This window comes from Primulina huaijiensis, chromosome 6 (genome assembly GCF_012295235.1).
Source record: "Primulina huaijiensis isolate GDHJ02 chromosome 6, ASM1229523v2, whole genome shotgun sequence".
NCBI lineage: Eukaryota > Viridiplantae > Streptophyta > Magnoliopsida > Lamiales > Gesneriaceae > Primulina > Primulina huaijiensis.
The window spans coordinates 16276817-16300454 of NC_133311.1; the positions used below are offsets into that span (position 1 = coordinate 16276817).

The 23638-nt window shown below is 36.6% G+C and overlaps 4 protein-coding genes across 4 annotated transcripts; 1 reads left to right on the forward strand and 3 right to left on the reverse strand.

Moving 5' to 3' along the window:
* Window positions 1-5473: 5473 nt before the first annotated feature.
* Window positions 5474-6954, reverse strand: LOC140979130 (zinc finger protein WIP6-like). Its single transcript, XM_073444476.1, has 2 exons — window positions 6559-6954; window positions 5474-6010 (listed from the first exon to the last, which is right to left on the reverse strand). The coding sequence occupies exons 1-2, from the start codon at window positions 6952-6954 to the stop codon at window positions 5474-5476; spliced, it is 933 nt and encodes a 310-aa protein (XP_073300577.1).
* A 3216-nt stretch (window positions 6955-10170) lies between these two features.
* Window positions 10171-11697, reverse strand: LOC140979131 (uncharacterized). The gene has a single exon (XM_073444478.1). The coding sequence runs from the start codon at window positions 11695-11697 to the stop codon at window positions 10171-10173; it is 1527 nt and encodes a 508-aa protein (XP_073300579.1).
* A 116-nt stretch (window positions 11698-11813) lies between these two features.
* LOC140979132 (uncharacterized) lies at window positions 11814-13025 on the reverse strand. Its single transcript, XM_073444479.1, has one exon. The coding sequence runs from the start codon at window positions 13023-13025 to the stop codon at window positions 11814-11816; it is 1212 nt and encodes a 403-aa protein (XP_073300580.1).
* Window positions 13026-16023: 2998 nt separating this feature from the next.
* On the forward strand, window positions 16024-18720 carry LOC140979268 (transcription factor HHO3-like). The gene is made up of 5 exons (XM_073444609.1): window positions 16024-16400; window positions 16547-16830; window positions 16941-17280; window positions 17376-17452; window positions 18261-18720. Exons 1-5 carry the CDS (start codon window positions 16256-16258, stop codon window positions 18549-18551), a joined length of 1137 nt encoding a protein of 378 aa, XP_073300710.1. The 5' UTR covers window positions 16024-16255; the 3' UTR covers window positions 18552-18720.
* The last annotated feature ends 4918 nt before the right edge of the window (window positions 18721-23638 follow it).

Here is a 23638-nt window from a genome sequence, read left to right on the forward strand (position 1 = left end):
CATTCAAGCGAAGGAACTTCAGAGGAACCATCAAACAACAAAAGAACCTCAAGGTGAGATACTTCATGTGCGAGGAAGAACAGAAAAGAGATCGCAAAAAGTGCCAAGAAATCGATCCAGATCAAAGAGTCAAACAAAGTATATATGCTTCAATTGCCATCGTGAATGACACTTTAAAAGAGATTGCCCAGAAAAGAAAAGAAGATACTAAGAAAAGCCCAAACAAAATGATGAAGTAGCAGCTGTAGTTGATGGATACGAATAAGCAGAAGCTCTCATGATCTCAGATCAAGATCCTAATAATGACTGGGTTCTTGATTCGGGATGCACTTTCCACATGTGCCCTATGAAATCTTGGTTTGAAATTTTCACAGAATCTGATGAAGGATTAGTGCTACTGTGAAATAATAAGCCATGCAGAATTAAAGGTACTGGCTCTATCAGATTGAGAATGCACGATGGACAAGACAGGCTACTGAACCAAGTGAGGTATGTTCCAGAATTAAAAAGAAATTTGATCTCACTAGGGACTCTTGATAGTGATGGTTTCTTGTTTAAATCTGGAAATGGAACTATGAAAGTGATGAAGGGTTCATTAGTTGTCATGAAAGCTGTAAAGATGAATTCATTGTATGTACTTCAAGGAAATACAGTGGTAGGTGGGGCTGCTATGGCACAAATGACAGCCAATAATGCAATTCTTTGGCATTTAAGGCTTGGCCATGTGGGGGAAAAAGGGTTGATTGAATTATCAAGACAAGACCTGCTATGTGGGGACAAAATTCAAAGCTTAGAATTTTGTGAGAACTGCATATTTGGAAAAGCAAAAAAAGTGCACTTTGGATGTGGTAAACACACAACAAACAAGCCCCTAGATTATGTTCATGCTGACCTTTGGGGCCCCTCAAGGACAGCAACTCATGGAGGAGGGAGATATTTTTTGTCAATAGTAGATGACTATACCAGGAGACTATGGGTTTACATATTGAAGACAAAGGATGAAGCAGCCCTGAAATTCAAAGAATGGTTGCAGGCAACCGAGAATAAACTGGACAGAAAATTGAAGCATCTCCGAACAGATAATGGATTAGAATTCTTTTCTGAATCATTCAAGGAACTTTGCAAGTCAAAGGGAATCACAAGACACATGACTGTTGCTGGAAACCCACAACAAAATGGGGTAGCAGAAAGGATGAATCGTACACTGTTAGAACGAGTGAGATGTGTGATAATAAGTGCTTGTTTACCTAAATATTTCTGGGGAGAAGCTATACACATAGCATGCTACTTGATAAACTGATGCCCTTCAAGTGCTATCAATTTTAAAACACCAATGGAATTGTGGAAAGGAAGCCCAAGTGAATACTCACATCTTAGAGTATTTGGTTGTTTGGCATATGCACATATCAAGCAAGATAAACTAGGAGCAACGGCTTTAAGATGCATCTTTATTGGTTACCCGGATGGAGTCAAAGGATATAAAGTATGGAACTTGGAAGCCACTGGTCCTAAATGCTTTAATACAAGGGACATCACCTTTGATGAAAGCAAGATGGGCTATGGATGGAAAGAAAGGTGCACTATGATGAGCAAAACAGGTTATCAAGAAACACCAATTGAGGTGGAGCCAATTCATAATACCCCACAAGAGTCTGTGGTAGAAGAAGAAGATGAAGTTTCCACAGGAATTACAGATCATCATGCTACTGCCCAGGATCAACAAACACACATCTTAGCAAGAGACATGCCGAGAAGAGAAGTCAGACCCCCTAAGAGGTATGCACATGAAGACTTAACATGGTATGTTCTTACTGTAGCTGAAGAGGTGGAGTCCCTTGAGCCAGCAACCTATGAGGAATCTATCTCTTGCAGCAAAAGAAAAGAATGGCAAGAAGCAATGGATGATGAACTTCAATCCCTACTGAAAAACAATACGTGGCAGCTGGTAAACAAACCCAAAGGGCAGAGGATACTATGATGTAAATGGTTGTATAAAGTTAAAGAAGGGCTGACAGAAGCAGAAAAATTTAAGTAGAAAACAAGGTTGGTGGCGAAAGGTTATTCTCAGCTGGAAGGATTAGACTTCAATGAGATTTTCTCCCCGGTTGTCAAACACTGCTCTATAAGAATAATACTCGCTTTAGTAGCCCACTTGGACATGGAGCTTGAACAACTCGATGTAAAAACCGCATTCTTCCATGGAGAGCTCGAAGAAACCATTTATATGGAGAAGCCTAAAGGATTTGAGCCAAAAGGGTCTGAACAGAAAGTTTGCCTTCTTAAAAGATCTCTCTATGGACTTAAACAAAGTCCTAGGCAATGGTATAAGAGGTTCGATGTGTTTATGTTAAAGATCAACTTCGAAAGGAGTAGTTATGATATTTGTGTCTACTTTAAACTCGGAGACAATGGAGTGATGACTTACCTCTTACTGTATGTGGATGATATGCTCATTGCAAGTGTGAGCAAATCTGAAATACAAACTTTAAAACAGCTGCTTAGTTCAAAATTCGAAATGAAAGACTTGGGAAAAGCCAAGAGGATATTAGGGATGGAAATCACAAGGAAAAGGGACCACAACATTCTGTTTTTGAGCCAAGAGACATACATAAAGAAAGTGCTCAAACGTTTCAATATGCATGATGCTAAAACAGTTAGCACACCATTAGAACACCACTTCAAACTCTCCCTGGTACAGTCACCCACAAGTGCAGAGGAGAGGATGCAAATGATGAATGTTCCATATGCTAGTGGTGTGGGAAGCATCATGTATGGGATGGTTTGTAGTCGACCGGACTTAGCCCACACAATAAGTTTGATTTCCAGGTTCATGGCCGATCCGGGGCAGGCTCATTGGGAAGCGCTGAAATGGACTCTAAGATACTTAAGGGGCACAGTGAATGTAGGATTAATGTTCAATAATCAACCTGAAATCACAAAACAACCTCTTGAAGGTTTTGTGGATTCTGATTTTGCAGGGAACATAGACACAAGAAAGTCCGTAACAGGTTATGTCTTTACCTTATTTGGTACAGCTATTAGCTGGAAAGCTGCGTTACAGTCAGTGGTAGCTCTATCTACTACCGAAGCAGAGTTTATAGCTGTCACGGAGGCAATTAAGGAAGCAATCTGGCTGAAGGGACTCCTAGCTGAGCTTGGAATAAAACAAGAACATGTGGTGGTAAACTGTGATAATCAAAGTGCGATCCATCTGTCAAAGCACCATGTATTCCATGAACGATCGAAGCATATTGATGTCAAGCTACATTTTGTAAGGGACATCATATCTAAGGGAGAAATAAAACTTGAGAAGATAGCAACTGAAAACAACACTGCAGATATGCTAACAAAGTCACTGCCTCATGTCAAGTTCAAGTCCTGCTTGCACTTGATTAATACAGTGACTGCAGAATAGATCAAGGTGGAGAATGGAGAGTAGCCAAGCTTGGAGACAAGGTGGAGATTTGTGAAGTGAGTGTCTCACAAGTTGGCATCTTGAGTCAAGCCAAGTCGATGGATGGTCTTCAGTTATAGGCAACGGCTAATTGGGATAACAAACCAACTGCCAGGCGTAACAGATAGGCTTCTTAATCGATGGTAGGCTGGAATATAAAAAGGGAGATGGAAGGCTTGAGAGAGACACGGAATGAAAAAGAAATTACAGAGGATCGATCCAAGAGAAGAGAAGAAGAGAGATCTGAAAATCACAAAAGATTGTATTCTTTGTTCTTGGTTAAAAGCTCTGTAATTGTAATTGTAATCGAGTACCTTGGTTCATTCAATAAAAGATTGGTTGTTCTCCCGTGGACGTAGGCACTTCTTTGCCGAACCACGTAAATCTCTTTGCATGCATTTGGATTGCTGTGTGTGTGTGTGAGTTGCTGTAATCCCATATCCGTGAAGAACGAACACTAACACTATATATATATATATACACACACACACACACACACACACACACACACACATATATATACACACACACACACACATATATATATATATACACACACATGCGCTAGGAAAAGGCCAAACATAAAGTCATATATTATACATGCATGCGCATGCCAAAATCAATGGAATTGTACATACACGAGATAGTAGCACGTAAATGAAGAGACATGGAACTGAGAGATCAGAGGGAAACAAAATGGGAAGGGGCTTTATGTGATGGTGACACTGTGATATAAAAATGGCGGTGTTGTTTTTGGGTAAGGGTTAAACAGTGGGGTGTGTGGTATGTGTGTGTTTCTTGACCTCAAAATAGTTATAAAAAAAAAAGTGATGCTTTGGGTGAAACACTAAAACAGAAACTTGCAGTGGTCCAATAATGTCGCCCTTCTGACGGAGCCTGAGGTGGTCTCCATTAGCAGTCCGAGTCAAACCTCAGAGCTAGGGAGAATGAGAGAAGGCTGTTTCACCCTCCTCATACTGTATCTTTATCTCTTGTAGACACTTTATTATTATTTTTTTAATTTTATATATTTATCTACTTGCGATTTCGAGTAACTTTCGATATTAATATGTTATATTTACTTTCTGTCATGTTGGTTCTTTTTATTTTTTTTGATGTAATTTATAAAAGTGGGTTCGTCAGTATGAATCGATCATAAACTAAATCCCCGTGATAGTTAATTAGCTTGTGTCAAGGCGTCTATTTTGCAGGTGTATGGAATCTTTTGCTTTTTTATAAATATTTCTTCTTGCTATCCTTTATTATTTTTTCTCACATTTAATCTTTCTTTTGCTCTTTGCATTTATCAAACCTGATTCTTTTATTGCCTCTATAAACTAATTAATTTGCTTCGTAAACCAGTGAAAGATCTTAATACGTTTATGAAGAAAAAAATTCCAAAAATACAAAGCATTAGAACAGTAGATATGTTCTGTGACTGCAGCACAGTACAAAGTTCAGAAATGATGTCTGCCACTTTATTTTGTTGCTGTGCTGAATTTCCTTCACCAAAACTACGCTACTTTGTCTTCTATTCATTTATCTCCGCATCATCAATTCACACAACCACGGCTTTCCGTACTATTTCTTAACTCTCTTTTCCATTCAAAACTCTTACATTACAGCGGCCGGCCGGGTTAAATGGAAATATTCCCTCGCCACTTAATCTAATATTGGTTATTTGTGTCTGAAAAGCAAAATGCTTAAAAGTATTCGCTAAATAGATTAACTATGGACAGAATGTATACAAGTATTTTTAGTGTTTTGAATGAGCTAAAATAGAACTAGATTTCGGGCTTGATTTTTAAAAAATATATATATATAAATAGTACTAGATTGCATTAATGAAGGCGCATATACAAAACCCTTCACATACCCGAGTTGACCAAACTTTTATACAGCGCATAAATTTTTATTTTAAAGATCAGCACATTCAACCAAAGCCAACGAGTCACCGATGAATAATCCAAACAACTAAGTGAGCAAAACCAACACTATTAACTAAAGGGTAATTGTTTTTTAAAGATCAGCACATTCCTCCAAATTCTCCATTTCTATTGCATTCAAAAATTCTAAATTCTTTCTCAAAAAAAATATTCTAAATTCTTCCCCATTGTAATCTTCCTCCTCCTCTTCTTCAGATTCTTCCACAATATCAACCTGATCATACGGGCACAAATTCTCGCTATGCGCCGCATGGCCTTCACCAAATGCCCGCACATGATCTTTAAGGGACCTCTTGTGCTTAAAATCCGAGCCACATATACAGAACCATAATTTTCCACAATTCTTCTCATGGGTTCGCCAGTCACCACGCACGGCAAATGGCTTGCCGCACTTGCGGCAGCGGAAAGGTTTTGTCCCATGTTTCCTCTTGTAATGCGTTTGAAGTGTTCTGAAGTCCTTTAATGGCTTTGATCTTGGGTGAGCTATGTTGTTCTTGCAGCCCTCAGCGCAGCAGTAACATGGCATCCGTAGAAACGTGGAAGCGGACTTTGTCCCTCGAAGAGATTCCGGGCCCTTTCGGAATTCGGAGCCATGCCCCCACATATGCATCTATGAGATGAACAAGAAGGAAACAAAATTTATTATTGCTGCTAACATGAAAGAGAGTTCACCTATCAAGAAAATTTAAGGAACTGTTAATTATTCTGGGTTTTAGAATACTTAGTCTTGAAGGATGTTTGGTTTAATGTAATTATTGTTAAATTTTTTTCAAATTTTGGACTTAGTAAGTAAGACAGAAAACCTGCACATGAATATCAGTGTTTTAAGGAGCTGCCAAAGAATATATTATTATTTTGAGAAATTCGAATTTAACTGTTTATTTTTTTCAACACTCTTGTACTCAGGTTGGGGTGTCGAAAGTCACTCAGGTAAAATCATTAAAAAAACAAAACAAAACAAAAAGAGAAGTGATGAAAAAGGAGAAACACGGTTCTTACAAGAAATCCTACATCAAAGCAAATCCAACTTAAGAACAGAAGTACTACGAATGTATATTGGTACGAATGTTTATTGAACAGAAACTCATAACAAATCTGTCTTCTAGCATATATATAATTACCAACTCAAAGAGCGAATACTGTGGAAAATTCAAGAACCTGCATATTGTTGTATCTGCTGAAAGCTTTGTTGCATATAGAACAAGAGAACTGTGTAGGGCCAACAAGGATTTGAGCCGCGGTAGGAATCCAGTACAGTTCTTCACCGACACTCATTGTTCCATTAGTGCTTCTGTCAGCCATAACTACTGGAGAAGAAGAACTTGGTAGACCAATATGTAGAGCTACGGTCACACCATCTTCATCTTTAGGGTTTTGGGAATCCTGGCCCTGCTTGTGCGTACCGAAACTGTGGTTGTACTTTCGCTGGTTTTGGCCTGGAGGGCATAGAGAGAGCACAGTTGAGCAGTCATCTTTGCCTTCTTCATCAGTTTCCAAGTTGCAGAAACTGTGATCACTGGAAGATAAGTGTGAGAAAGAATGGGTACTTTGCATGGCGGTGGGTTTGTTTCTGGGAATTTTGCAAAATGTTAGACTTCATTAGGGAGACAAGGTTTGAACGGTAGACCCCTTTTACTTAAATGATGATATTTCAATATTCTCTTTAATTTATATTATAGTTTATATATATTTAAATGTATATATATATATATATACTAAAAATCATTTAGACATCAGATTTGGGACCATTTGTTGAGTAAAATTTTAAATTTGCAAAAATAGAAATGAGAATCAAAATTCCATTTATCTGAGTTACATTTTAATAGATTTATATATTGTTATTAAACTAACATGACCACCGTTTGTTCTCATTTGTTTGGAAAATCAATTTCATCTTTGGGATCAGTGGATTTTGGCATGCTTGGATTAGGGGGGAGACAAGGGCAAGTTCAGGAGAAAAAGTGCATAGAATGGTTTATCTTTGCATCAATCCTCATTTCTCCAAGACTTTTTAAACTAATTTTCCAAAACCACAAAAACTTAAGGTAAAAGTTTGAGGTAATTGAAAAGGTCGATTTATATTTGATACAATTACAAACATATTGACTCCAAATTGAAATTTTTAAATAGGGTCGGACCTTCTATGAAGCCAAGTAGGCCACCACCTTGGGGTACGGTTATGGATGTGGGTCAATTTTTTTATTACACACATATATATCTATCGAGTCGGTGGATCACTGAAAAAAAAAAAAAAAGCCCAATATTATAAAAAAAATTAATTTGAAATTTTTATGTTTATAATTGATGATCTTTTCTTAAAATTCATTTTGAATAATTCAAATAATATCAAAAGATTTTTGGGTATTTGCTGAGTTTGGAGAAGTTAAAGAATTGTTTTTAACTAGCTTGATTAAGTATTACACGAAGTTTCAACAATTTTTGAATATGCTTAGTGTTTGGCGAATTAGAATAGTTTATTCTCAAATATTTATATTGTCTACAAAATTTTGATAATCATATCAATAACCGTTACATCAGCAGAAAAAAACTTATCAAATTTGAAATTAAAAAAAAGTTATCTTGGATCAACAACATGCAAAGAATCATGTGGGTCGGATTAAAGCCTGTCATGAAGCTTGAACCGTATAAATAGAGTTTATGGCCCAAAACACAACGGGCCTAAAACCCCATCTTTTAACAATTGGACTCGCGCCTTAAAAATATCACTCAAGAACATTCAATTTTTAATTTTTAAATTTATCAAGGTTAAGTCCAAAGCTCTATTCAAATTCAAGAAAATATAATAAAAATTACTCTTTTATTTCGTAAAACACTTAATTTTTATGATACATTAGTTTAATAACCTCTTTGTTTGACTTTTCAATATTTTTATTGACCATTTTAATTTCACCAACAACACTTCTTAAAATAGCATAAAAAAATTAATTCTAAAATTTAATAAAATAGTATTTGTTTTTATCATTGATTCAAAATATAATAAATAGTAATATGATATAATTAACTTAAATGCTTGTATGACACATATAAAATGAAATTTAATCAACTCCTATGAAAAAGAAGTGAGAAAATAAAAAAAATAATTTGAGAATAGATTATGTTATATTATTTTTCACGTATAAATTAGAATAATTTAAGATTGTATTGGTGGAGATAAATTCGAAATTCATAATTCAATTACAATTTTATTGTTAATAATGATACAATAAATGAAATATTAAATTTATATATTACTTATTTACACATTATTTACAAAAGTCATTATGAATTTCAAATGTCTCTGCTATTAGATAAACTTGAAATACATCATAATTAACAAACAACATTATATAAACATGCAAGTAGTGAATTTGAAATTTATGATCTTTGTTCTCTAAAACTACATAAATGCATGTGAAATCCAAATTTAACCTAATATTAGAGTATTTTGTAATTATTTTTATTGATCGATCTAATTGATTCATCCTTATCAGTGTTAGTAGAGGTTAGGGCTGAGAAAATATACCGAAATATCGAAATATCGTACCGAAAAAATACCGAAATTACCGAAAAAATCAAGATACCGAAAATTTCGGTACGGTATCATTTCGGTATCGGTATTGGTAAGTAAATATTTTTTTTTCGGTATTTCGATATATACCGAAAATAAATTTTTTTATTTTTTTTTAAAATTTAAGTTCGGTAATTTTCGGTATACCGACATTTTTTCGGTGTCGGTACGGTATCCGGTATGAACTTTTTCATATCGAAAATTCGGTATACCGAACATTCGGTATACCGAATTTCCGATATCGGTATCTGTATGGATTTTTCCATACCGATATTTACGGTACGGTATACGGTACCATAGTTTGGTACGGTATACCGTACCGTACCCACCCCTAGTAGAGGTTGTATTAATATCTTAATTCTCTTAATGTTTTCGCCCAAAAATATCAATTTATTAAAATCATATGACATATTATTTTTTTAATAATCAAAACTATCATTTATACATAATTGATTTGAAGCATGTTAATGAATATGCTAGGTTTCATTGATGAATATCATATTATAAGCTGTTGAATACATACATTGTGATGTTGCTAAAATCGGTGATGGTACCTGGGAGGTCGGATCTTTGCTTAGGGAGCTCGGATCAAACCTTGGAACGATGGCTGGGAGGTCGGATCTTCAGTTGGGAGCTCGGATCAGACTCTCGAAATCTGGAACCACAAACAAGAACGTTAGAAGGAGGCCGGAAGGTTGTTCCGGCGTAGCCCCTCCGACGCTCAAGTCAGAGAATAGAAAATTGAGAGAGTAATGTGTGTGCTAAGAGAATGTGAATATCTGAATGAATAAATAATGAACGAAACCTGGTATTTATAGGAGAACCATAAAATCCTGTTTTGGTAGATTTAGATCTTCAGAATCTTGCGAAAGATTTGACCTAAATCCTGCCAGATTTGGTAAATCTTAATGGGCTTTATCTTTCTGGGTTTGATTCCCGCAGTCTGTCTGCTAGTGTCTAAATAAGGGATCTCGCAAGTATGAGCTCGGCCGTCCATGAGACCTCCGCTCGGGAGGTCGGCCACTAACTTAATCGATGCAAAAAATCATTGCGGGAGATCGGCAGGGAGGTCGGCTCGGACCCTAGTGGGAGGTCGGTACATCAGTTCCACGTGGAGGTCGGCAGAAGTGATCTCCCTACAGACGACCTAGAATCACGCGGTAGGAGACCTCACATGGGCTCGTGATCGTTGGGCCTTGTGGCTACCGAGAGTGGGCCGAGCCTGTCTCCGAATCGGGGGTATCACGTGTCCCTCCTTCAAGTCGAGCTGAAGTTGTAGACCCGAAGCTCGTAATTATCCGAACTCTCGGTGGCCCATGGCTTCTTAGGGTGGCAAAGGTCTCACAGAGGTCTTTTATGAGGTCGGTGGAACCCTTGGATTTTACTAGAATATCATCCACATAGATCTCCACATTTCTTCCAACCTGAGCTGAAAAAACCTTGTCCATGAGCCTTTGATAAGTGGCTCCTGCATTTTTTAACCCGAAAGGCATTACCACATAACAGAATGTCCCTTCGGAGGTGATGAAGCTTACTTTCTCCTGGTCTTCCTCCGCTAGTGGTATCTGATGGTATCCCTGATAAGCATCCATTAGACACAAGTATTGATTACCTGCCGTGGAGTCGACCAGTTGGTCGATCCTCGGTAAAGGGTAACAATCTTTCGGGCAAGCTTTGTTAAGATTTCTGAAGTCGACACACATCCTCCATTTTCCAGAGCTCTTAGGGACCAGGACAACATTTGACAACCATGTTGGGACAAAGACCTCCCGTATGTGTCCTGCTCTAAGAAGCTCGTCCACCTGCTCCTTTATTATCTTGTCTTCTTCGGGGCCGAAGTACCTCTTCTTCTGTTTAACTGGTCGAGCTTCAGGAAGTATATTAAGACAGTGCTCCATGATTGCCGGGCTGACCCCTTGAAGCTCTTGAGGAGACCAGGCGAACACGTCTGGATTAGCCTTTAAACAAGCCAACAAATCATTCTTAGTTTCAGGATCCAGGTCGGCCGCCACCCTAACGTGCTGCTGGGCTCCTATTTCCACCATCTCTGGTTCTTCCTCTGATATGAGTTGAGCCTCATTTCTAGAGATAATTCTTTTTTGAGTTTCAATCATCCCTACCTCAGTTCGGGACCTCTTCAATTCAACCTTTACCTCATCCACATAGCAGCGGCGTGAGGATTTATGATCTCCACATACAACTCCCACATGGCTCCCCGAAGGATATTTTAACTTTTGATGATAAGTAGAACTCACAGCTCGGAAGTCAGCCAGGGCCGGTCGACCCAATATCCCGTTGTACGAAGAGGGGGCATCTACCACAGTAAAACAACTCATCTTCGTGATGCGATGTGGTCCAGTTCCCAAAGACAAGGGAAGCATGATTTGTCCAATGGTTTGGACTGCGTGCCCCGTGAAGCCAAATAAAGGCGTAGAGATGGGGTCATACTCGAACCCTTCCACTTTCATTTGATCAAGGGTCTTTTTGAAAAGAATGTTCACTGAGCTTCCGGTGTCCACAAAGATTCTCGCCACATCATAATTGGCGACCGTGAGAGTTACTAGCAAGGCATCGTTATGGGGTGCCATAATACCTTTCAGGTCCTCGGGCCCGAAGCTGATGGTGGGATCGGATTTGGGAGCTAGGTCTACTCCCAGGCTCTCCAATCTCCTACCGTGGGCTTTCCGAGCCCTTCCTGAATCACCATCGGTTGCACCACCAGATATCATGTGTATTATACCTCGGGTCGGGTCATTGGCTATTTGTTCGACTTGAGGTCCCTGTTGCTGCTGAGGGCCTGCTCGGCCCCCTTGGTTGGGTCGGTCCTCTCTGGGTGGTCTCTGATTTACCCAGGGGGTCCTCGACCTCTCCTGTCCTCTCGGTACCTTCCTTCTGATCGGGCTAATAAGTTCTTCATGTGAGGATCCCTCTGCATGATCCTCTGTACCTCTTCTCCCAATCTCTGGCAGTCATTGGTAATGTGACCGTATTCTTGATGGAATTCACAGAACTTATCCGAGGGAGGTAACCGTGGCCCTTTTTCGGCTTGTTTTGGGCGTTCTAACTTCCTCCTCTCTCCACAGATTGCCATGGCTCTTTCCAAACTCATAGCCAATGGGGCATAAGGGAAAGGTCCCGGAACTCGGCCTCGTTCATCTGATCTTTCCGCAGGCCTCTTCCTGCTCGGCTCAACTTTTTCCTTTCCCTTGTCTCTGTCTCCCGGCTTGCCGTCCGTACGTTTTTGTCTCTGTGCATCCTCAAGGTTCACATATTTCTCAGCTCGGCTAAAGAGCTCATCATAGCTGTGGGGGGGCTTTTTTACCAAAGAATTAAAGAACTGTCCCCCACGAAGGCCTTGCGTGAAGGCATTTACTAGGGTTTCGGTGGCTGCAGCTGGGACCTCCAAGGCTGCGTCATTAAATCGTTTGATGAAATCCCTCAATGAGTCCACATCACTTTGCTTCACATTGAACAAGCCCAGGGAGGTCTTCAAATATCTTTTGCTGGTGGCATATTGGTTCATGAAGACAGTACTAAATTCCCGGAAGCTGGTGATGGAATGCGGTGGCAGCAGATCGAACCACCTCTGAGCCGGTCCCACCAGGGTGGTAAGGAAGACTCGACATTTCACCCCACCTGAGTATCTGTGGAGCAGGGCAGCATTATTAAACCTCCCCAAATGTTCTTCGGGGTCGATACTTCCGTCGTAATCTCTAACTGTTGGCTGACGAAAGTTGGGCGGGAGGTCCTCGTTCAGTATTTCTGGAGAGAGCGGGCTCTCCCTGTCCAGCATAGGAGGTCGACCTCCCACTTGCCTGCCAAGCCTTCTGATATCCTCCCACATGGCTTCTAGATGCTCGGGAGGAGGAGGATTAGGTGGTTGTTGCGGTGGAGGTGATGGGGACCGATTTCGACGGAGGGCCTCATCCACGGATCTGTTAATCAGCTGGGCAAGTTGGTCTAGGGTAAGATCAGCCACTCCTCTCCTTTGACCCCCCCCCCCAGGACCTCCTCGCCCACCCCTAGGGCCTGTTCTTAAACCTCTTCGTCCCCACATGTCTTACGTCTTCTCAGTATCTTCCCACAGACGGCGCCAATTGATGTTGCTAAAATCGGTGATGGTACCTGGGAGGTCGGATCTTTGCTTAGAGAGCTCGGATCAAACCTTGGAACGATGGCTGGGAGGTTGGATCTTCAGTTGGGAGCTCGGATCAGACTCTCGAAATCTGGAACCACAAACAAGAACGTTAGAAGGGGGCCGGAAGGTTGTTCCGGCGTAGCCCCTCCGACGCTCAAGTCAGAGAATAGAAAATTGAGAGAGTAATGTGTGTGCTAAGAGAATGTGAATATCTGAATGAATAAATAATGAACGAAACCTGGTATTTATAGGAGAACCATAAAATCCTGTTTTGGTAGATTTAGATCTTCAGAATCTTGCGAAAGATTTGATTATATCTTATAGATTTGACCTAAATCCTGCCAGATTTGGTAAATCTTAATGGGCTTTATCTTTCTGGGTTTGATTCCCGCAGTCTGTCTGCTAGTGTCTAAATAAGGGATCTCGCAAGTATGAGCTCGGCCGTCCATGAGACCTCGGCTCGGGAGGTCGGCCACTAACTTAATCGATGCAAAAAATCATTGCGGGAGATCGGCAGGGAGGTCGGCTCGGACCCTAGTGGGAGGTCGGTACATCAGTTCCACGTGGAGGTTGGCAGAAGTGATCTCCCGACAGACCACCTAGAATCACGCGGTAGGAGACCTCACATGGGCTCGTGATCGTTGGGCCTTGTGGGCTACCAAGAGTGGGCCGAGCCTGTCTCTGAATCGGGGGTATCACATTGCATGAACAAAAAATTAACCTTAAATATAATGTTTAAAGATTTGAGGCAATGATTATTTAAATTTTGAGGTGGAAGGTTAAAAAAGATATATGGTGGTTTAATTTGAAAAGAGAGATGATAATCTTTGAACTAAGTTTCGAGTTTGCGTTCGAGTTCATCAAAATTTCTAAAAAAGTTTGGTGTGGGGTTTAAAAATTAATTAATATGAAAATAAAAGATAGGTATCCGGACAGGGAAACTCGTGGGGTGGCTCAAGAAACATGATAGGAGGTATCCTCGTCTCCAAGTGGTAACGGGGTGCGTGTGTTACACGGAACTTGGACGAGAAGATTGGGGGATTATTATATTTGAGGTTGGCCTTTAGAGTACGCGAAAAGGCGCATCTTTTTGAAAATGGCTCCAGCGAGGCGAGGGACAGGCCTTATGCTACGCAGTGGTCGTGGAGTGTGTAAATCACGCTCCTTAGAGGAAACCCTAGGATGTTCCATTGTGGTGTACAAATATTGAAGAAAAAGCAAGGAATGAAATTGCATATTTGACCCTTGAATTTATGCCATTTACATTTTAGCTAGCTTTTGATTAGGTTCATTCTTAAAAGCACGTCAACCTGCTTAGTAATCTTATCGGTAACAAGAAATCGTGGTTTTGTATTAAGTATAAATTTATATATTTTAATATTATATTCGTGACACATAATTTAAACCTGATACAGTTATCTTGCCTCTACTTTTGATATAGATCGTGTATAGTATCAAAATTGTGTATTAAGATTTTCAGGAGAGTCATATATTATCTTCTATCTAAGTTTAAAGGAGTTTTTGTGGTATTATGTTATGCAATAAGTTCCCTCACTTAATTTGCGCGGTGAGTACGATAAAAACGTATTCCTATTCAAAGAAGAAGACGAGACCATACGCAACCAACTTTGAGCGGGGATGATCAACTTAATACAAAATAATACCTATTACTTATGTAATTAGAGAACCAATAAAACTTTGCTAATGTATATATAAACCAAAGGGGCAAAATGTTCAACAAAGAATGTGGGGGCAGAAATAAGGGAGCAGGGCATAAATAAAGAGGAGACCATTAATTGATCTTATCTGAAAATTATAAATGTGTCACGTCATTGACAACCCATATCTACGTCATATATATATATTTGATATCCTGCATAGCTACCGTGCACACTTATGTGGTGTCACTCACCTATTGGATGTGATGAAGATAGAAAAATTGCGCATCTAATGGGTGAGTGACACCNTATACACTCCAGCATCACTCTTGGAATATTCAAAACCCACCCCCACTGACTAGCCCCACCCTGACCTACACCCAATGAACAATGAAAATTTAATAATCAAAGATTCGTTCTGTACGCGACGCCACGACCTCGATAGTTTCACGCTCCTCTGTTTTCACCAAGAAATTTATTTATGTATAGAAAATTAGAAATGATGCCTTAATTTCTTCTTGCAGCTTCGAAGTTCGATCTTTCTCACACCCCTATTATATACTCACTAGGATTTATATACACATGGTACATTTGTTGTATGACTGTTAATCAAAAAGAAATTTTCACCTTGTTGGTTCTAACGTTACAATCAAAAATATTTCTAGTTAAAAAAACGAGAGGTTAATTTAGATTTAAGGAAATATTTGAAAGATATATTTGAAATAACTTTATATTGTAGTGATTAAAAAAACTAATTGAGAAACTAAATTCATTGTAAAACAGATTTAATCAAACAAAGACAATAAATTTATGAGTAGGTCTTTCATATCTATATTTATCAGACGAGTAAATCTAGATCATACTTAGAGTGAAATTAATATTTCTTACATATAGAATAATATTTTGCATGATTCGAGATATTAAACTCACAAAATTGAATCATATTACAGTCTTATAAAAGTTTCAATTGATACAAATACGACACTGAACATCAATATATACAAGTAAAAGATGTATACGCGTTGTATGTGTTATTATTATTCTTAATTTGATCAAATAATAATAAACAATTAACACGAAATTATTTTCGATTTAGAAGAGTTGTTTGATTTAAAAGAGAAGTTTGTTTAAATTTTGTTTTATGTAAAATATAGAGTGACTTGAAGAAATTTTTAATAGAATAAAAAGAATACGTTTAACGATATAAATACATGCATTACACCACTTTGTGAATCTATATTAGATCCCTTTAATGATTCTGGTATTCTCATCGGGGACGCCCGGCCGGGGATGTGAACTAAGCAAATGAATAAATAAATGGAGAATAAGAAACCAAAGGACGCTTTGTCTTTCCTCCATTTAATCCCCTTGTCCCGTCCCGTCCCTTTTTCACAATCTCACAAGTTTCTCTTCTCAATCAGCCGAAACTTACCGAAGTATACAAAAGCCAAAAATCAAGAATAACAAAATAGGATAAAAGAATAACCCAAAATGCTAATCAGCATCCCTAATCACAGTGATTTTCCTGACAAAATACAGAGATGTCAAGATTATATCCAAGCTTTGGAGGAGGAGCGTCGCAAGATTCAAGTTTTCCAACGTGAACTCCCTCTCTGTCTTGACCTTGTTACACAAGGTATGGGTGCAGATTTAAACGTTAATCGGCAAAAAAATGATTATGTTTTTAGAATCTCTTTTGCTGATTTATGCTATTTGCTTTGTTATTTTGTTTTGATTGTTTCCTTGTTAATTTGTGCATGTGGGATTTCGGTAACTTTGCAGCGATTGAGACATGCAAACAGCAGTTATCCGGGACAACAACAGAATATAATTTACGTGGGCAATCAGAGTGTTCGGAGCAGACATCCAGACCCATTTTTGAAGAGTTTATTCCCTTAAAAAGGGCTTCATTTCGTTCTGATGGTGAAGAAGAAGAACCCCAGAAGGTAGAAGGCAGTGACGATGTTCAAAATGAGAAGAATGGTAATGAAAAAAAATCCGAGAAATCAGACTGGCTTAGATATGTTCAGCTATGGAATGAAACCCCAGATCCATCTTCCAATGAGGTAAATATACAGAAGATTGTTACATTTTTGGCCATTTAAGTGCTTATTCGTATGTGGGCTTTTGTTAATTTGGATAAAACGATTCGATCTCTTCTGATTACGGGATTCAGGATTCGCCAAGGAAGGTGGCAGCCCTGGAAGTCAACAGAAACAGCTGCAGCAGTGATGAAGGCGGCGGCGCATTTCATCAATTTAAGAAAGACAAAAGCTTAGGCATTAATAACAGTACTACAGCTACAACCGATCCGCCCACACAAGGGGGAGAGCCAAAGAGTGGATCAGTACCAGCAGCATCCACCAGTTCTACGGCGGACACCGGCGGCGGGAGTGGTGGTGCGAGCAAGAAGGAAGAAAAGGGAGGGGTGTCCCAAAGGAAGTCAAGGAGGTGTTGGTCGCCGGAATTACATAGAAGATTTGAGCAAGCCCTTCAACAACTTGGTGGCTCGCATGGTATATACATGCAATAAATTTAGAATGTTAACATTCACTTTTGTTGATTTTGATTTTTTCCATTCATGAAATTGTTAATTGTCTGTATTGTGCAGTTGGCACACCGAAACAAATTAGGGAGATGATGAAGGTTGATGGTCTCACGAATGATGAAGTTAAAAGCCATTTACAGGTTTGTTTTTCATACTTCATAAATCTGAATTTTACATTCTTGATTTGCTACAATAACATTGGAATGTTTCCATTTTAATCGAGGATTGTAATTGTTTTGATGAGGAACAGAATCAAGAAATATGTGGTGGCTAAACGATTCCAAGAGACAAAAATTAGATTTTTGAAAAATTACATGTTCAAAATTCCCAAAAAAAAATTAAGATGATTGCACCTTACTACACCCTCGGATAAATTAAACAATCGATGCGCCTTTTTTTTAACCCGTAGCTGCCACCCTTCGATAACCCCTTCGGGCTTAACGCAGAACCATCGATACATTGGGGGGATAATATATATGCGAGACATGTTGTTCAACTAGAATTTGTCACGTTGGCTAATGTATTATGTCTTCTTGATTTATATAATTTGATGGCAAAATTTAGATCACCAAGCCTGTCAGAAGTCAAAGAATTTATTCTTTGTCTTGGTTACATTTTATCTAGATGAAATGGGATTTGCGTCTTTTGTAGTTAGTAATTAGTAATAGTAATTATTTTTGGCGAAAACTGAAAAATAACTTGGATTTGGTTTAATTAATGACATTAATAGTATTTCATGAAAGGAGTTAAATCTGGAACTTGAGAAAGAAGATTCTGATATATTTTGGCTTTTGCGTAATTAATTTTTGAAAAATTTCTTTCGTTGAATCATCTATCTTTTTTTTAAAAAAATTTTGTTTGAATCATTTTCTTGCTGTATGTTAATTTTTTTAAAAAAAAATATTTGAATGAGCTGCATGTTAAAAATTTTCATCACATATACTACAGAAATATCGCTTGCACGTGAGAAGACCAGGCCCTACGATTCAAAACAACCACCACACACAAGCGCCTCAATTCGTGGTCGTCGGAGGGATATGGGTGCCACCAGAATATGCTGCTGCAGTGGCTACGGCCTCCGCGTCTGGAGACGCAACCGCCATAAATGGAATATATGCCCCAATCGCTGCGGTGCCGCAGCCTTTCCAAGGATCATCGACCGGCCATTCCCCTAAACAAAATGAAGGTGGAGCAGTACAAGTACCTCATTCCCCGGCCACCTCCGCTACGTTTGTATAATATTGACTCTTGTAAACAAACTTTCGATAAGAGAATATAGAGAAAAAAAGAAAAGGCGATTTTGGGTTATTATATTTCATCTTTATCTTATCTTATAATTTGGGAGCTTGGATTTGATAGTGAGTCAATTGTTCATTTAAATAAGTGATCATTCTCCTTGTTTGTGTTATATGTTTTCTTGTTAATCTATTTTTTGTCAACCCACAAATTTTGTTTATAATTTCTCCCTTTTAAAGTTTAATAATCAAGGTCACATTTCAAGAACACTAAAAAAATATTTCATGGTTTCAACTTGTATTCCTTCTAAGGAAGTTTCATGGTTATACGAAGAATGTAAGAATATTTAAATATTAATTAATTAATTAATTAACAAACTGAGGGATGAACCTCTTTCTCTTTAGTTGTCTACATTCATGAATTGAATGAATCGGGACCTAGGCCATCTTGAATAAACATTTGGTCTGAAAATTAATTGTACTTAAATTTTATATCAATCATTCACTAACAAAATTAGTTTTCAAAGTTATCTATGCATTTTCAGCGCAAATACGATTTTGTTTAGCCACACGAAAATTGTCTAGCCGATCTACAAGAGATATATGCGCCTTGAAAGATATTATGGCCTAATTGAACTATTTTTAAAAGTATTTGTAGCATCGAGTGTATATTATTTTACCAAAATTTATTATTAGAGGTAAAATTACAATTATTGATCAAAATATTTTGTCAATACAACAATTCAAATACACTTACGTTTCGATTGTTCTAATAGAAGATGCAATTATTATGACAACGATACAACTCAATTTTTTTTACTATATCTCATAAGCAGCATGACGACTCAATTGTTCTCATAACAAAAACAGTTATTGCTCTACAATAGGTATTAATGCAATAACTAAGTAACTTTCATATTTTTATTCTTTTTATTATTAAGAAAACTGACATGACACCTAACATGTTATTGTTTTAAGAACACATTTTGAATTTTGCAATTTTGTGATGGAATTTAAAATTCAAAAAATCTATAGTTATTTATTCAAATAAGTGCAATTGATTTGAACAATAAATTTGAACTATGACAATCTCAAATCATCCATTCAAATACACGGTTTATTTCATCCTACCCATATGAGCATTGCCCCCATGATAGAATGGATGGACAAGATTTGCCCATGCGTATATAGGACCCACTTTTTTTTTGGAAATTGTATGTGTGGCAAGATCTTACCCGTTGAAATGAAGTGAAGTTAGTTCCCACATAGGTAGGATCTCATCTACCCAAATACAGCGTATAAGTATAATTTTACTTTTTTTTACTTGTTATACGAGACATTCTCAAACTTCCATCACAGGCATAAATTTAGCCATTACCATAGTGAAACCAACATACTCAATCAAAATAACCAAACTTATATAACTTAACCTACAAGTTGTTAATCAAACAAATTAAGGATAATTACTTAAAGATTTTAAAATAATTCAAACAGTTTAATTATTGTATATCCAAAATCTTTATTAACCAATGCGCAAAACCCTTGTAAAAATTCATAATATTCTTCTTTTATCAATAATATTCTTCAAATTTAAATTGGCGGATACCAAAATTAAAGACAAAAAGGAACGATATTAGTTGGATTTTATAATGCCAACAAAGAAGAAAAAAGACGAACTTTGTTTTATTACATTTTCGGAGGAATCAATGGTCCCATCAAAGAATATTCTCGTGGCAATATGAGAAGGATTTGCGATACCATATTGTATTAATTAAGATTAATAATTAATGGGATTAACAGTTTTTAATTATTTGATTGGTGAAGGATATCCTCTTTTTATTCAGCTTAGGATGAACACACACACACCCATTGCATGTGGACAGGCCATGCGGGGGTATATGAATGATATTATATTTTATAATAAAACATAAAATTATATTATAATGATTAAAAAAAATAAATTGGGGGAAGGGGTGTGGGGTCGGTCTAAAAATGGCTCTTCGAACACAATTAAGGCCAAATGTCTCTTGCAGTCATCTAAGCTTGTCTGAGGATACGAAGCCATTTTATGTCATTTTTCGTGCAAAATCGACCAAACTTTATAATGTTTACGATCCATGCTTTATCTCTTGTAGTCAACATTTAATATCATACCCATATATTATATATTTTTGAATTTCTTGCTAAAGACGAGAAATGTAATGTGAGCTTTCGAAAAGATGCATAAATAGGAGGTAGGTGGACTAAATTTTATTAAGTTTTGGNTTTACCACAACAATTGGTGTGAAACGGTCACACGAGTCAATTTTATGAAACATATATCTTTTTTGGATCACCCGTGAAAAATATTAATTTTATGTCAAAAATATTACTTATGATGATCTAGTACTAGATGTTTAAAATTGATTAAATAATTTATTAATATTTCGTACAAATACAACATTGGAAATTGATATTATGCATATGTATGTAATGTGACACGATGCATATCTACATATATAGATCTTCTTTGACACTATTTACAATGGCACAAAAGTCATGGTAGTTGTATTTAACACTCATCGAAGATATATTTGGGGAGTGGAAAATTTAATTAATTGTAATTTTGTTGGAATGAATATATATATATCTATATATATATATATATAATTAAAACGGGAAATTAGGGATCAGTCCCCAGCCGTCGTTTTTTTTAGTGTTCAGTCCCTGGGTACTTTTTTAGTACCACATTTCCACATGAAGTATACCACATTTCCACATGAAGTGTACCACAATTTGTATGACATAGTACCACAATTTTGTGGGTAGGGAGTGAACCCAAAAAAATGTTTTGATTGGGGATTTTTCAACAATTTTCCACATGAGTTTAATAAAATGTATGGATGGATGAAATGCGCAGAGAAATTTTTTTACAACTTTATCCGTTCTGCTGTATATATTTCGTTTACAACAATCGTGGGGGAAAATTGTAACTTTATTTACTTAGGAATCTGAGATGTTTGTGATTTTAGTTTTATGATTTATTAAAATTTGATTTTCAATTTTTTTTTGGGATCTTTTTCACTAAGAACCATTAAACTTATTGAATATTGTTGATTGATACATGGTTTCATGTATGGATTATATGATATGAATAATTCATATGTTATATTAAAATATATCTAAAAAAATAAAGCAAAACGTCATTCAATATTTCAAAATATGATGAAATAAACTTGTTGTTTCTTTTTCTTTTTGCGTGGATGAATTTTAATATGTAATATAAGCTTTATTTTATCACAACAACTACATAAGAGAATATTGGTGTGTCGAATAAGTAATATTCAATGGATTTAGTCGCTTCTAACAAAATAAAATAAACTATTGAATAAATATCAAACTTTGACTAATTGGGAAAATGGGTACTTGTATTTTTTATAGGTTATAAACATTCCCAAAAATCTAAAAGAAATCAACTTTCAAATATTAGAATTACAAGTTTCCCACAACGTTATTCTTAGTCTTATAAAAAAGGAGCTGTCTATTTTATATTTCATATACTTGGTGGTCTAACACATTTAACCAAAGACTTATTTGATAAACGTGAACCACAGGACGAAGTTTGCCTTTTGAATGCACTTTCAGACAGTATATATTCTGGCGGCTGCAGTTGTAAAAAATATGAACATTCTGGTATTTAACGTTCGTTGTATCACAAAATACTGTATTTATCAGATTTGATGGTATATCGTAAAAAATTTCGGTACAACATCGATATGACATAAAAAAAAATTCGGTTTTTCGATATACCGAAAAAAATTTATATATTTTAAAATTTATAATATAATGTCAATTTCGATATCGCTATGACATTAAAAAAATATTGATATTTCACTATGAAATTAAAAAAATTTCAGTATTTCGATATGAATAATACCAATTTTTTTAATTTCGATATAGGCGATATTATACCTATACCATATAGAAATTTCGGTATATCAAATTTTTTTGGTAATAACAGTATGTAATTTATGTCATACCAAAATTTCGTTATGATATCGATATTCATTTTTTCATATCGAAATATTTCGATACGATATTCTATGAAAAATCCGGTATAGGCACCGAACTAGACCTAGTAAGAGACATCTCCTTTTTTTTTTTTTGAAACAGTAACACATCTGTTTTTAAAGATCATGAATATTGTTGTGAAAAAGTAAAAATTTACGGTAAAAAAGTAAAAATCTCAAACTCTCAAAATTATCACACTACACACTTTATAATATTTTTCTCTCAACTCAATTGTGATTTTCTTCACAAATGAGAGATCTATTTATAGAAAATTTTTACAAATAATACAAAAATAAAATACATCATTACCTACATCATCACACACTAATTTTCAATATTCAACACCTAAGTTTACCTAATTTTCAACATTCAACATTCACATTTTCAACACAAATATTTAACACATTTTTAAATAATTTTTCAACAAATATAACAGCTTTGCTGCTATCATTTGTTTGTACTTGTACTACTGGTTCAACACGAGTATTAAAATTAAGGGTTAATTGGGTATCAGTACACTTTGAAAAAGAAGTTGGGTTTTAGTACCTGTAGAGAGAAATTTTCTTTAAAAATACCAAAAATGCCCTTATTCCCTATTTTCTTTTAATTGATCCGCGCTTCTAAAATGGTATCAGAGCTTTAGGTTAATTTATTTCAAACACAAAATTTATTGTTACAAAGAAACGAAATGTTTGAGGAGGAGAATTTCGAAAATTATGAATCCGAACTTAGGTTCGAGAAAAATAATTTACAAGAATTATTCCAATATTTTGGAATATAAACAAGGGAATCTAACTACTGTTAGATATCAGAAACAGAAAGGGAAGCATCAGCACCCTCAGGTAAACTTATGATTCAATCTAATAAGTTTATGGAAATTATACCAGATTCTTCTAAGCTCTCTTTAGATCTTAGAGAAATTCAGAAAACAGTACAAAACTATGGCAATATGCTATATTTTGTACCGCAACGAGTTGAAAAAATCCTTGAAAACCAGGAAGAAATTCTTGGAATATTAAAGGATATTCAAACAAGAATTCA

What these genes read in the sequence shown, in the direction of transcription:
- LOC140979131 (XM_073444478.1), bottom strand. Translation starts at nt 11,697, where the DNA reads ATGATATCTGGTGGTGCAACCGATGGTGATTCAGGAAGGGCTCGGAAA.
- LOC140979132 (XM_073444479.1), bottom strand. Translation starts at nt 13,025, where the DNA reads ATGTGGGGACGAAGAGGTTTAAGAACAGGCCCTAGGGGTGGGCGAGGA.
- LOC140979130 (XM_073444476.1), bottom strand. Translation starts at nt 6,954, where the DNA reads ATGCAAAGTACCCATTCTTTCTCACACTTATCTTCCAGTGATCACAGT. An exon ending in GCAGATACAACAATATGCAG is followed by an intron (nt 6,011 to 6,558) that starts GTTCTTGAATTT and finishes TTCATCTCATAG; the next exon opens with ATGCATATGTGGGGGCATGG.
- LOC140979268 (XM_073444609.1), top strand. Translation starts at nt 16,256, where the DNA reads ATGCTAATCAGCATCCCTAATCACAGTGATTTTCCTGACAAAATACAG. An exon ending in TCTTGACCTTGTTACACAAG is followed by an intron (nt 16,401 to 16,546) that starts GTATGGGTGCAG and finishes GTAACTTTGCAG; the next exon opens with CGATTGAGACATGCAAACAG. An exon ending in AAGTTAAAAGCCATTTACAG is followed by an intron (nt 17,453 to 18,260) that starts GTTTGTTTTTCA and finishes CATATACTACAG; the next exon opens with AAATATCGCTTGCACGTGAG.